General features: G+C 38.5%; 1 protein-coding gene across 1 annotated transcript in view; it reads left to right on the top strand.

Moving 5' to 3' along the window:
- The first annotated feature begins 5,495 nt into the window (after positions 1 to 5,495).
- The window catches only part of LOC308404561 (ADP-ribosylation factor-like protein 15), a 103,708-nt gene continuing 94,264 nt past the window's right edge, over positions 5,496 to 14,939 (top strand). The window contains exon 1 of the mRNA XM_080894663.1: positions 5,496 to 5,905. Coding sequence (XP_080750789.1) covers positions 5,894 to 5,905 — 12 coding nt within the window. The 5' untranslated portion in view covers positions 5,496 to 5,893. The remainder of the gene's footprint in view (positions 5,906 to 14,939) is intronic.

The following is a 14,939-nucleotide window of genomic DNA, read 5'->3' as shown; positions in this document are numbered from 1 at the left end:
GAAAAGCTTTGTTTAAATGGTGTTACATATAGCAGGTAAGCATTTCCTTGGGAAAGAGGTCCATAAATTCACTTTGCCTGGTAGACACTGCCCCCATGTGGCACATTTTTGTTTTGTCTCTCAGTGAAAGTGTGTGAATTCTTTACATTACCCAAAGTGCTATTGGTACAAATAATATAAATGAAAACGATTAAACATCGGGGGGTTCTTAATAATAAGTAGCAAAGATAAGGGGATGTTTTTTAAAGTGTGCATCTGTGTCACAACTCAATTCACTCAACATGAAATGAAAATAATACTATTTTAGTGAATGGCCTTATAATAAAACAAATGACTTTTTTTTTAGTTCAAAGTACGGTAAGTTAATCATACGTGCGGGTTTATGTGGGACTACACAGCATTTTTATCCCTTGTTCTCCTGTCCCACATTTTGACTCGTCTCATATTTGGACTGACTCTGCAGGACACTTTTCTGAAGTCTGACTACTACCCAACGCGTGTGAAGAAAGCAGGGACAGCCTTTTTAAATTACATTCAAGTGAAGGATAGCATATCTGATGCTATATCCATCAAAACAGTCACCCAATCCACAAGCTTTGCAGATGCTGATGAATATAATGGCATTTACCAGAAAGAAAATAAAATGCCAGCATTTACTTTTTCAGCTTTTCACTGAAAACACAACATCCAGATGAAACGAATCAGCGTTTGGTTCATCTGGCACAGAGTTTTCTTCTCTTTTTCTAGAACGTTTTCAAAATTTTGAGAAAAGAGATGGATGGATACGAAAATATGGTGTTAAGTGACAGTACGCGTCTGTCATAAGCAGTGTTGGGTAAGTTACTTTAAAATAGTAACTTAGTTACATTACTAGTTACTTCTCTCAAAAGTAACTCAGTTACTTCAAGTTACTCGTTACTTTCAAAGTAACTAGTTACTAGGGAAAGTAACTTTGGTTTTACTCAGAATTCTCTTGTTAATGTGTTTCTTCCATAACTTTGCCAGTCTTCTAGCTTGCTCACTTGCCACAAGTGCACTGTGCCACCTACCAATAGAAAGGAAAAGATAATGTGCATATTTCCACGAGAGAAATCCCACGCCTGGACCGTTGACCGCCGCCATGATTCTAGCCTACGTCACAGCGTCATGTGCGCCTTTTACATCCAACACAAAAACTGCAGTCGTGATGCTTTTGATTGTACTCAGAACTCGGAAATTCTGCCTTCTGAACAGGAAGATGTAGGTAACACCAGACTGCAGATGAGCTGCTTACAGAGCTGGACTGGGACAAAAAAATCGTCCCGGGCATTTTGACTAGAGACCGGCCGCCATTATAGCAAAAATCATAAAGCCTTTGAATGAAAACAAACACTGCTGTGACAGTGATGTTCACTGTTTTGATGCTATATATGTATCAATCTATCAATCGTTTGTTGTAAGATTCAGATAATTATTTTTTAAAAGCGAGACATTTTAAATGAGAATAAGAAAGAAAAGTATTTCTTTGTGCCCCCCTTTCCCTGTTAGTGCCCTACATGCCCCCCTGGCCACACTTTGCTAGACCCGCCCCTGCACAGTTACCAGCTGTCAGCTACTTAGAAAAGGATCCTGGTGTTATTTGTCTCTCAGAAACAATTCATAACTTCAACTCATCCATGTCACCTAAAGGGTAAACCTGTTTCTCCATCACCTGTTCAGCTCTGATGATTCAGTAAGGACATCTCCTGGTTTCATCTTCATGTTTCCCTCTCACCAGATAACCAAACCATATCATGACCAGCAGCTTTACAGCTGTGGCTCCAGCAAACATCAGCTGATACTAGAAATTAACCCTCTGATGCATAGTGGTCACTGGAGTGGACAGCTACTAAAACGTACATATCTCTTTAATGCATTGGTTTCTATGGTGGAACTGCATATTAGCCTCTAGAGTGCTCTCTGCTGCCATGCTCCATTGAGGTCAATTCAGTGTTCAGTTAGTGCAACTGCAAGTAAATTTCCTCTGAATCAAAGATGGCAGGCAAACTGTCACCCCTGCCGACCACTGCTGGCATATCCTGTCAATCCTTCTATGCTAAAAGAGCCCAACAGGTAAAAAAAATATGATGATATGCAGTAACATCTAGGGAAGGATATTATCTGTTTGGAATAAGAAATTGTTATGTCTAATATGTAGAAAACTACGATTAACCATGTGTCCACTGTAGTGGACATCATGCATTACCCACTATATTTTTTTAACATAAGTCATAAATTGTCTCACTGTTTTTTGGGACTGTTTTGGTTATAAGTAAGCATATAATTGTTACATTTATAAGCTACTCATTTAAAATGTATATTTCTGTGCAGATCAGCTGTAGTTTGAGTTACTATAATAATTATTTTATCATATTTTGTAGACTTCAAATGCAGCAAAGAATAAGGCAGCGTACAGAATAGTCCAGGAAATTCCATCCAGCTCCAGTGATGATGATTTCATTGATGAGTGCAGTGATGATGAGTTCAGTGATAAGTCCAGTGATGATGAGAGTGGCTGCCAGAGCAGAACAGAGACATAGGAACTACGGACAGCCTAGGTGTGATGAACACAGAAGTGTTTGGAGATGCAGAGACTAAGATGTCAGTTTGTGTTTTCTTCCAGCATGCTACTAAGGGCTTGGTAATACTGTCCTGCATCGTTATAGAACTGTGTAGACTCAAAAATGTTGCTCTTGTTGGAGATAGTTTGCCATATTCAGGTGTAGGATTCACAGCTAGGACTGTTGATTGGTTTTGTTATTTACGTCTAAACATTGGGGCCTTATGAGTTGAAAGTTCCAAAAAAATTGCTGAGATGTTTTTCAAAGGATACAAGCAAACAAGTGTTTGTATATTTACAATAGAACACAAGGTAATTAATTTTTATAGTAAATTCACAGTATTTCATGCTAAGTGCTCAGGCGCATGTAGTCCACTGGAGTGGACAAGTTTATAACTTTATAAAAAAACATATTTTTGGGGAAAAAAAGAGTTGAACATTTTTTTTCATGTCCTGAGAAGAATAAAAGCACTTAAGAAAAAAATCTTGACCAAGGCTTTCATAATTCATGCATCAGAGGGTTAATATTAAATAAATTCTAACAACAGCTGATCAAGCTTAAACGTGCTGCTGTTGTTTAGCGCGACATCCGCTGGTTTCCTCTTTCTGGGCAAAGTGAGCGATAAATAAACAAGAGAGCCGATCAGCTGATCATTGATCAGTTTTCATGATTGAAGTAAAAACGGGAGAAGGAGGGGGAGAGAATGAGAGAAGAAGAGGCAGCTGTGCAGCGTAAACACAGAATAACTCCAGCTTTGTGCCTTTTTCATTGTAGCTGAATTACGGGACAAACTGTTCCTTTTCACCCCAATAAGAAACGCGTAATATTTTCTCTGAATACCAGACGGGACGGTTGACAACTCTAATAACTTATGAACAAAATAAAGTTAAACATCATTAACTTCATAGCACCACCCAGCTGTATAGAAACTCCGTCATGCTAGCTAGCACGCAGTACGGAAAAAGTCAGAATAACGAAAATAAACTAAACTTGGTTCATATCTGACCCAGAGAGACTGCAGGTCATAACTTCTTACCTGAAGTTCAGTTCACACTTGGACCGGCGGCCGCCTCGGGTCTCTTTTCCTTCTGCATCCCCTTTCCTTCATCCACCTGCTGCCCTCCACCACTTGCTAATGTTACTGAATCTGTGGAAGCTCTGCGACAGCCACCACACGAAGTAACGACCCTATCTAAATCCCAGTAACGACTAACGCGTTCCTGATTTTGGCATAATAACTAGTTACCGTGCTCGTTACCACAATAATAACGTAGTTACTGTAACGCGTTATTTAATAACGCGTTAGTCCCAACACTGGTCATAAGTGGCTAAATATCCCTAATATTGACACATAAGCCTCACAAAAGGTATGAAAATCTGATAACCTGCAAAGTTTGTTGTCTTTTTATTTTAAAATGAGAATTCAAAACTCGGACTTGTCCCATATTGTCTTTCACAAGCAGTGCTTGTTCCACATTTAGATTTTTGATCACTCTGAGCTCAGGTAGTAGAGTAAGTCTGTTTGTGATTCTGGGTTTCTCTCCTGGATGTGGATATGGATAGGTGTCCTTGAAAGTCCTGATGGGCTTTACTTCTGGTGCTGTGTTATCTCAACCACTATATACCTACAGGCCACCAGGGGTCTCTCCACTGACATTTGAGTGAGCCAAATTCCAGAAAAAAAGAACATTACTAGACACGTAGCCTATACGTTTACACGTTTGAAATTCTCTGTAGATGAGTTCAAAAGCAATGTTATCCTTTGGACTCTTCTTACCACTTTTCCACAATTTACAGACTTGTCCACGGGATATCCATTTCACCTTACTTTACTGACTTCAGGGAGGTTTCCTTAATAGCACATCACATTAAATATTGAAGAAGGATGTGGTCTCCAGAGATATAAATAACTTCAGTATTCAGCTTCCATCACATAAGCAGACTTTTTACATTGATATAACATAACTGCATTGCGTGAGCTCTAATCGTGCTTTGCTCTAATCTAGAGCAAAACACGATTAGAGCTTCATTAGAGCTTCAAATTAGCGGGATAAAAGTAGTAAGAACTATCTAGAGTCTAGATAGTTCTTACTACTTTTATCCCGCTAATTTGAAGTTTTGCCCACGGATAGTTTTCTTTGCAGTCTTTTTGGGGAAGGTGATGAGATGAAACCATATTTGCATAGGGTGCCATAGTAGTAGCTAGCAATACTCTGAGGCTTCTTGATCAAAGTTGTTTTTTTTTGTCACCCTTTGCGTGAAAGCTGTTATGCACCTGCATATGCATTCTTTCTTGTTCTTCTTCGGATTAATAGCCACGTTTAGGAACCAGTCTTTCACTCTCATGTATGCTTATCATGTGATCTCTTCTCGTTCATTATGCATAGTGTGCTATATTATGCCAGAGTTTGTTTTAGTCTGCTCGAAAGCTCGATAACATTGTAGAAAACTGCAGCTGAAGCTGAAAGATGTGTTAGATCTGCGTGAACACCAGTAATCTGGTGGAATGTAAATAAGTACAGGATGTTTTTTTTTTCCAGTTGACATGACATTAATATTCCATGCTCGATGCTGCCAGAACTGTCCGCTTCCTTTGAAAAGGACATGTGAGCCAAATGTTTAATGTTACATAATGATTTAATAATCTATATCTCTCTGTATATTCCATAATCCTTACTTTGGCGTGTGGCTGTAACGCAGATTATGTGAGAAAATCTATTCATCTTCAGTGTCAGGGGAGTATTTACTATTAAATCATATGATTCGGAGTGAAAACATAAACAGAAATCATCTCTGAAATCTACTTAAAAGTAAATAATAATAAAGAAACAAAAAGGCAAATTTAGCGACATTCAGCCTCACAGTGAAAATAGACAACCCATGTGTTTGGTCATGTGACCGCGATGCGTGCGCAAAACGACGTGCGTGACGTAGCGTGGAAGGCTTCGTAACAGTTTCCTCAACCAAACACTCAACTGATATTGTGTGATAAAAACTGGAAGTCTGCCGGTGGAAGAAGGAGCTGTTTGTTGAGAAATACACTCACCAACCCGGCGACCCTCGTCTTCTGAAACAACCGGAGACTCTGCTGCACTGAAAGTTGGTTCAGTGGCGAAGAAGGCGGCTACATTCTGCCTGTAAACCCTCCGAAAAGGACTGGTTTTTATTTTGCTTTGACTGTCGAAAGGCGGGGGATACGAAGCGACGTACGGTGAAAATCCGTAACATTTTCGACTCACTGAAGAAAACAGAAAACAAAAAACGGAATTGCTACAGAGCCAGTTCGTGCTGCTGTGACTGGTCAGCGATAGTACATGGATTATCTGGTAAGCACGTGAAATGAAATGCCGTGGGGTTCCTTGTGCCAATAAGAGACCGCTTTGAACGTTTGTTTTCCTGGCAGTTGGGCTCCCAGTGAAGCTGTTGGTGTCACGCAGGTGTGTGACCTTTTAACAGCCAGGTGTTTGTTACTATTAACTAATTTTGTGTTTAACTATAGGCGTGGTGACATGTGTTGTTTTATGCTAATGTCAGGTTTCTGTTGTAGCCTCTAGGTTTTGCCTGGTAGCGGTTTCTAGCTGTTCGACACAAGTCTAGGCATCTAGGTACACTCTTCAGGTGTTTCTAATGTGCCACGAAGCTGCCATGCTTCACACAACTCGCTGCTGCTGGGGATAAAGCTGCACTATGTTGGATTTGGAGTCAAACTGTCACTCGAAGTGACAGTTTGTCACTGGGTTGAGAAATTAGTTCCCCTGCATACTTTTAATATTTGTGATTAAAAACAAAAAGAAGAGATTTATTTCAATCCGGACTAGTGCACCAGCTTTAAACCGTGAGATTATGTTTTTTGGGTCTTTGCCCACATTGTAGGAATGGGATGGGTGCTGGTGAAACAGTGCAACAATGGAGAGGAAGCTGTAACTGAAGGCTTTCCCTGGGAATTTATGAAGCCGGAGGAAAAAGTGTACACAAACAATGTGCTGTCATCTCACATGGGGGACATGACAGTGTGAAATGCAAAGGAACTTGCCCACCCAGTGTTATCAGCTTGTTTATAGTGGGCCTCCCAAGATGTGACCGAAGAGGAACTTCGAACTTTGGCTTCGCTGGGACATTTCTTGAGCAAAGATGACAAAGTCTTATCCAGCAGCTGCCACCACAACAGCTGTACTGTTAATGTCTACCTTGCTTGTGGCTTCTGTGACACACTTTTAGTTTACTTGGGTTATACTGTAAACTCTGTTAGATGGTAATGGAAAGTTCTTGGTATCAAAGGGTGAAGGTACAGTTGTCAAAAATAGCAACTGTGTGTCATGAAATTAATGTAATCTGACTTTCCTTAGCCTCCTTTGTTTTTCTGATGTAAGGTTTTTTCTGCAAATAAGCGTTTTTAAGTGCTGTTTAATGTACTAAAGCTTAAAATACACTTTTTTTTTTAAATCAAATGTGCAGACTCCTCTGAAGTCAGGTAACACAGACTCCTTGCCTCAGCTATATGAGGACCAGTCATCCTTGTATGTGTAGTAATCCCCTCAAAATGACCATTTTGAGCCAACAAAAACCCAGCAGGTGCTTCACAGACATGACAGCATTTACAACGATTTCAAATCATTTTGTAACAACTGCACAAAAAACAGGCTGCCATATATTCTCCTCATCATAAAGCACAAAGTAAAATTACCCCTATGTACATATTGACAGGAATGTAAACACTTTCCAGCTTACGTGCTTGAAGGATTTAAGATTTGGTGTGACAAATAGTTTTGTGCAGAAAGCACAGCTGTAACTGTGGGCTGTTGGAGCTGAGTGCTTGGCTGTCCTCTGAGGTCAGGCACTCAATAGGCGCAGGGCCTCCTTTCCTGCTGTGCAACACTGGAAACCTGGCTCAAGCCTAGGCCAGAACTGCGTCTCTTTCGCTTTCCTATATTAATTTGAATGTGTTGCTAAACTTTTAATAAGTTATTCTAGTCTTGCTTCCTGTTCAGGCTTTTTGGTAAGGTTTTGCATCAGGTTTCGTGCAGAGCGGTAGCACAAATAGGAATGGAAGCTGACAGTTACTGCACATTGCTGGGAAATAACTGTGGTTTGAGCTTTGACAGTAGTTGAGATGTGGTGTATTCAGTTGGGAGCTGGAGCATGTTGAAGAGGCTGTACTTCTGCGAGGTCAGCATTGTGTTTTTAAAAAAAGGCCATACTGACCTGCTGCATCCATGTAGGAATTTGGTGCTAGTTGTTGCCATGACGCAGTCTTACCATGGTACATTTGTAGTGTTTGGCAATGTCTTTGGTTTGATTGTACAGCATATGTCTTTAATTACTTTAAAATTGAGAATTTCATGGACAAGTTGGAGTTTATTTTGGATTTTCTCTAATCCACACATGTTTAAAAAGTAAACATGCACTCTCAAATAAATACGTATCCCCACTAATATTTGGTTAAATGTCCCTTAGCAAGTTGTACCTTAACCAGAGGCTTTTGGAGCCATTAACAAGCTTGTGGCATAATTGTGGCATAATTCTAGATGTATATTTAATCACTTTTCTTGGCACATTCGATAGAGTTCATTTAAATCTAGGACCCCCCCCCCCCCCCCCCCCCCCCCAAAAAAAAAAAAATTAAAAAAAATTAAAGTGCATAATAAAAATCCTAACATTACCGTGACATTCATTCCCACGATGAGTGTGTGGAAAGTTTTGACCACAGCTGTCTGTGAAAACACAAACATGGCAGTACTGTTAGTTGGTTCATTTCTATAGCTCACACAAGAACATATAGGGTTATTTATAATGGTATTCTAGCAGACATGACCTTTTTAAATAGAAATTTGCTTATTAGACTGTAAGGCTTTATGTATTATTCATATAAGAAATATTTTATCCCAAAAGTTGGGAAATTGTTGTGTTACATCAGCCAGCACATTAAATACAACTTTTAACAACAAAGCTCAAATAAAGTATATTGGCTCAAAAAAATTAAATGTATAATAAGGCAAAGTAGCTCAAAAAAGGGTTTAATGAAGAAAACTCTTAATATAACGAACTAGGGAATAATGGAGAAAAATCAAAATATGTGGTGTGAGGTAAGAATTATTTTTCTGTTTTTGTCCTTGTGACAGCGGTCTGAGTGCTCATTCGTCTCATTTATGGGTGTGGTGAGATTTACAGCTTACACATTTTCCCTCAGTCTTACACAATATTTGCCTTTTGTGATGACGTATTTACTTCCTGTACACGAATGAATAAACCCTCATGGACTGACCTTCTGGTGAAAACCTTGCTGTGTACTTTACAAAGACAGATCTGTAATGTTGTAATAAATATCGACGTTGTTTAATGTCAAACAACCAGCACTTAAAAAAAAAATTTAAGTTATGCAAAGACTCTGTGACAGTGACTGCCAGACATTCATCCAATATTTTATCCTTTCATATATGTAATGTTGTTAATGTTATGTTGTTGAGCTGATATGATTTTGACACAATTGGATTTAAAAAAAAAAAAAAAAAAAAAATCTGTAAATTAATTGTGATGGTTGTCGTTAAACAGTTGTTGCTTACCATCCTTATCAAATGGAAAGCCTTGATGCTTGAGTCATACAGTCCTGATCCAAAGTAACAACGTGCCAAGTAGAGCTTCAATGTGAAACAAGAAGAAATGGGAGTGAGAAAAATATATATATATTTTTTTAAGCATGCAGTTTATCGAAAGCAATGCTTGAACCGAAACAGGCTGTTTTATAGCCTTCAAACGTTTAAGACCACATGCCTTTAAAAGGCCAAATTTGTGCAAAAATGTGGATTCATTGTCATTTTCTGTCAGGTAGTCACACTGTCATGACTTTCTGATGGCAAAGGCAAAGAAAGTTCCCTTTTTGAACATAGTTGGGCTATTAAACTGCATAAGCGCCTGTGCGCCATCGCTGCTGAGGTGGGATGCAGTAAGACAGTCATTTTTAATTTTAATTTTTTTATTTTTATTTTTTTAAATGATCCTGAAGGTTATGGAACAAAAAAAAGTCAAGTGGAAGACACCCAAAAAATTTTACCAGCACAGAGCCAGAGGATGCAATTGGCTATCCGTCAAGACATTGGACGTTCCTCGACCCAAATTAAGGCCGGTACTGGTGCCAATTGCAGCCCCATAACCATCAGACGGCATCTGAGACTGAAGGGCTTCAAAAACAAAAACGTCTTCAAAGGCCTCGTCTCCTCGAACACCACAGAACTGACCGTTTGGCCTTTACAAGAGAGCACCAAACATGCGACATTGAAAGGTGGAAGAAAGTTTTATTCTCTGATGAAAACATTTTTATCTTGATGGTCCTGATGGTTTCCAATGCACGACAAGCAGATCCCACCTGAGATGTTTTCTACGCGCCACATTGGAAGAGGCGCCATAACGGTGGGGTGCTTTTTCCTTCAGTGAAACAATGGAGCTTCAGGAGGTGCAGGGACATCAAACCGAACGGCTGCTGGCTATGTCCAGATATTGCAGAGAGCATCCCTAATGACTGAGGGCCCTTGTCTGTGTGGTAACGACTGAGTCTTTCACCAGGACAAGGCTACAGTACATAATGCCCACAGGACAAGGGACTTCTTCCAGGAGAATAACATCACTCTTTAGGACCATCCTGCATATTCCCCTGATCTAAATCCAATTGAGAACCTTTGGGAGGGAAGGGAAGTTTACAAAAATGGACAACAGTTCCAGACAGTAGATGCCTTTTGTGCGGCAGTTTTCACCACATGGAGAAATGTTTCCACTCACCTCATGGAAATGTTTGCATCAAGCATGCCGCAACAAATTTTTGAAGTGATCAACAATAACAGTGGAGCTACTCATTACTGAGTTCATGTTTGGAACTTCGATTTCTGTTTTGGGGGGGTTTACGGTTTTTTTGGAGGTGTGGTCTTAAACTTTTGATCGGCTGTAAAACAGCCTGTTTCAGTTTAAGCGTTGTTTTCAATAAACCACATGCTCAAAAAATGTTTTGTCCCACTCCTGTTTCTTCTTGTTGCATGTTGAAGCTCTACTTGGAACCTTGTTTTAAAATTTGTTTGTTTGTTTGTTTCTTTTTTTTCTTTTCTTTTTTTCCCAAGTGGTCTTACACTTTTGATCGGGACTGTATTTGGTTCTTACCATAATTAGAAGGTAACACAAAGTAAAACTTAAGGCCTTAGTAGTAGTATTTGCAGTTTGTAAAACTAAACTACTTGTGAGATGGGCACAGTGGCATGGGAAAGTTTCTATGAATACATAACCTATAAAAGATGACTTCATGGAATAACCTTTGTCTTTTACGATCTCAAAATAAAAAATGTTAAGGTTTGGTCGCCCTACACTTGAACTGGCAAGTGTCATACAGTTTGAAAAGAGTTTTTGTAAATCAGCTAAGAAGCTCTCTGTTTGGGCAAAAATCCATTAAAAACAATCTTCATGGAAAAGACTTCAAGTTATGTGAAACCTTCCCGCTATCTTAGATGCACTCCTCTTTAGAGGCCTGTCTATATACTTCTGATAATATTTAGGTCAGGGGACTGTGGGGGCCATGACAAAACTTTAAGCCACTTGTGATGCGTTTAAGATCATTATCCCGCTTTATAAAACATACTGTTGTGATGTTTGCTTCCATAGTTAGCTGGTATTTAACCGAATACATTCTTCCAACTACCAGTAAAACATTGTCTGTACTACTAGCTGCAACACAAGCTTAAACTATAATCGATTGTAAGCTCACTCTTAAAAGTTGAAGAAGTGTTCTTATTTCAGCCACTAAATTCTGTTTTAATTTCATCAGTGCACAGGAATTACTTCCTGTATGCATCAGTCTTGTGTAAATGTTAATTTCCACCCTTTAATGTTTAATTTTGCAGTGAGATGCCTTCTACTTAATGGGTATACACGACATTATATATAATATAAAGTCATGTATAATATTGTATTTATAAAGCTTTGAAATGTTCATGCATTTGCCTTTCCTTGTGTAAATTCATTTCTTAATGTCTCACAGTTTATTAAGAGTTACCCACAGGGTACTTTTTCCATTCATTTTTCATTCAAAAATTCTGTGAGAATTTTTTTCTTCTTCCTTTTTACCTTTTGGAGATCACTTCATCTTATGCTTAGAAATTTTGAGCAAACGTTTGCATTTTACTGTTAATACACTAAAGGATTTACTGAAGGACTAAACACCTGTATCCATGTTTTGTTCGCAGTCCGACCCACTGCCATTATCTTTCCCTGACAAGTTACTATTTGACATGCATAGCCACAACTGCAACCTGGTGAGTGAGCCAGTCAGTAGGGAAATGGTGTGTGTGTGCATGTGACATGGACATTAACTTTTATTTTTCTTGTATTAAAGGTCTAGGGAGTAATGGATATGACAGAAACAACCACATTATACTGCTAACACAACTGGCTCTTTGCAAGCATGTGCACAAACAGCATGCTAACGCAAAGCTAGTGAAGAACGCGAGTAATGATAACTGAGTGGATGCCATCCCTAGCCTAGCAGTCAGAATCTAAACTTCCACAGGCTTGTAGCATTGTAGCCTCCGTTTCTAACTGTGTGTGTCAGTTCTGCTTTGTGTCGTTGGCTTTTCAAACAAACGCTAAAATAAAAATCGATTGTACGTCCTTCAAAGGATAGGGACTTCTGTCGGTGTGTCTGACTGAAGCATAAGGTTTATATTCTGAGATGGTCATAAACAAGACAGTAATGTTTAACTGTGTAACTGATTACTTTCTCTGGGGAGTAATGAAGTAAAATGCTGCATTACTTTTAGGAAAGTTAATGTATAATATGTTAATTTTTGGTCTGGAATAAAATATCGATACGATATATATATATTTCCTGTCACATGTTGGGTAGGTAGAAGGGAGAGCAGGTCATCTGTTAATTGGAAGGTTGGTGGTTTGATCCCTGGCTGCTTCAGTTCAGGCCAAGATACCAACCCTAAGTTGCTTTCCAATGCATCAGTTGGTATATAAGTGTGTTTAAATGTTAGATAGAAAGCACTTCTCCAGAGAAAAAGTGCTTGTATGAATGGGTGTGAATGAGGCATGTTATATAAAGTGCTGTATAAGTATCAGCCCATTTAGATGTTTTTGTAAACTTTTCCAGAGTTATAATGACTCCTCCAAGTCACTGAGGTTAACTAACCTGCAGTGAAGAACACGAAACTCACAAATGCAGGCTTAAGGGAAAGCTATACTTCCTGTTCATTGTATTGTGATACCATGGATCACATGAGATGTCTTCTGATGATTGCTATCGTTACACTGAAAGCATTTTGGTACATGATCCCACTAGCTTACAGGAATTAAAAGCTCAAATGATGCCTTGGGTGTTTTGGAGATTTCACCAGGGTACAACAGGCAACATTTTTGAATAAAACATTTAAAATAGCCATGCTTTTGTTGACGCAGTCAGCATTAGGATCACACCTTTGTGAAAATATATTGAAGCTTGCATGTGTTTTGGCTCAGAAGAGCTCCTTTCCAAGGGCACACAGCAGGTGCTGGCAGATTGACATCTCACAGCAGAAGCACAGAGGAAAGAGAGCTGATGGGAAGTTGTTGGCAGAATGAATATATCTTGTTGGCATATGGGACACAAGGCTGATGTTTTGTCCCCTGTCTGACCGTGTTACACACCTCACTGGCGCTGGCAAAGATCTGTGCCAAGTTTTTTTTCTTTTCTTCTCCAGAGGCAAACAAAAAATGACCTATTGTATCCAGATAAGAAAACTCAAAATGTTTCAGTAGGGTATATGCTTCTTTTATTGTTTGGTCGATATTAGGCTAATCATTTACTTGAGCCAACAAGTTTGAGTCAGGTTTCACTTGGAGGGTTTAAGTTTGATTACGGTGTTCACTGATTGTAAACCTGCATGTTTTTTGTCCTTCCCATCTGCTGTTTAGCTCATTGTGTTATGGAGAGGACCACTGATCAGTATCTTGGAATGGATCAAGATCAGTGTTGCTGTTAAGATAATGGATCATAATCCAATACTGGCACTTTGACTTCCTTTTTTATCTTGACTTCCACTGATATGTTGTCTTGAGTTCCACTTCCTTTACTCTGTCTCAGTCCATAAATGATATCATAGCGTTGGGTACGACGAAACATTTCTTTACTGGGGAAAATACGCTCCTGGATTAAGGAAATGCAAATGAGTTTGTTGTTTGATTTATACTCATTTTACTTGAAAAATAAAAAAAATGGCTTGGTCTATCAAACCATTAAATACAGCTTTATTACCAAGATTTCGATTGTACAGTTCATCTTACTGACCTACAATCATTGGATAAAGTGCTTTACAATGGGCCATCATAGACTGTCATATAACTAATCCCAATACAGAAGGTGGTGTCTGCTATAAAAATTGTGACATGAATATGATTTGAATATACTGTATTCAATAGGATTTTGATTTATTTATTTAGCACTTTTTGAAACACTTTACAAAAAATCCGATTTCTGATCTAAAGTTGCACCATTGCTTTGGTTTTTAAATTAATGAAGAAAAAGGACATTGTAATTTGAGAACAACTAGATGAAAAGTTGTTTTGTTGACTTTGGGATTGTTTGTAGGCTTAAAAAAAATTCCATGACAAAATCAGCCAGCCACTACTTGACCCTCTAAAATTGATTATTTTTGTACAATAACTTCATGTTATGAAGCCATGCAAAATTTTGCCTTGAAAGTAAGATATTTTTTTTAGTTTGTTTGAATGGCAGGACCTTGAAGTACAGATGTGGGTCATTCTTAAATTTGACAGCATCTTTTATTTTTTCCAGAATTTGTGAACCCTCCTAACCTCGTAGCCGTGTTACATTTTCAGGGCTGAAAAACATTTCTTTCTTTTGAAAGAAATCCAGTCTAAGCAGTTTTACTCCAAATACCACAGTCTAATGCCAGAATCTTTTCCTCAGCAGAATTATTTATCTATAATCCCTTTTACACGTCAAAATGAAAGGATATATCATCGTTTTTCTTGAAAAACTGCACCAGTTTATCGTTGTGAAAAAAAAACACTGTTGCTCACTCTGCTGTTTCACAATATGAACTTTGCATGATTTGATAGGTATGCTAAAATGATTGTGCTAAGAATCAGATGATTTTTGAGAAGGTCAGGTGGAAACAGTTTTCAGATTTTGTTGACTTTAAATGGAATGACCCAGAAATTCTCAGATTATATAAATCAGTGTTTGTTCCCAAGACGCACTAAAGAGCATGGCAAAAATTTCTATTCATAACTGCAGAAAAAACATTATATGGAATAATTGGAATTACAGTTTTGATTGTCACTTTTAAGTGTAACACTTGCAATTTTATACTTGGCAATAAG

This window comes from Rhamphochromis sp. 'chilingali', assembly GCF_963969265.1.
Source record: "Rhamphochromis sp. 'chilingali' genome assembly, chromosome: 10".
Classification (NCBI taxonomy): domain Eukaryota; kingdom Metazoa; phylum Chordata; class Actinopteri; order Cichliformes; family Cichlidae; genus Rhamphochromis; species Rhamphochromis sp. 'chilingali'.
The sequence above is the reverse complement of the archived record's forward strand: the minus strand, read 5'-3'. Positions and strand labels throughout refer to the sequence as shown.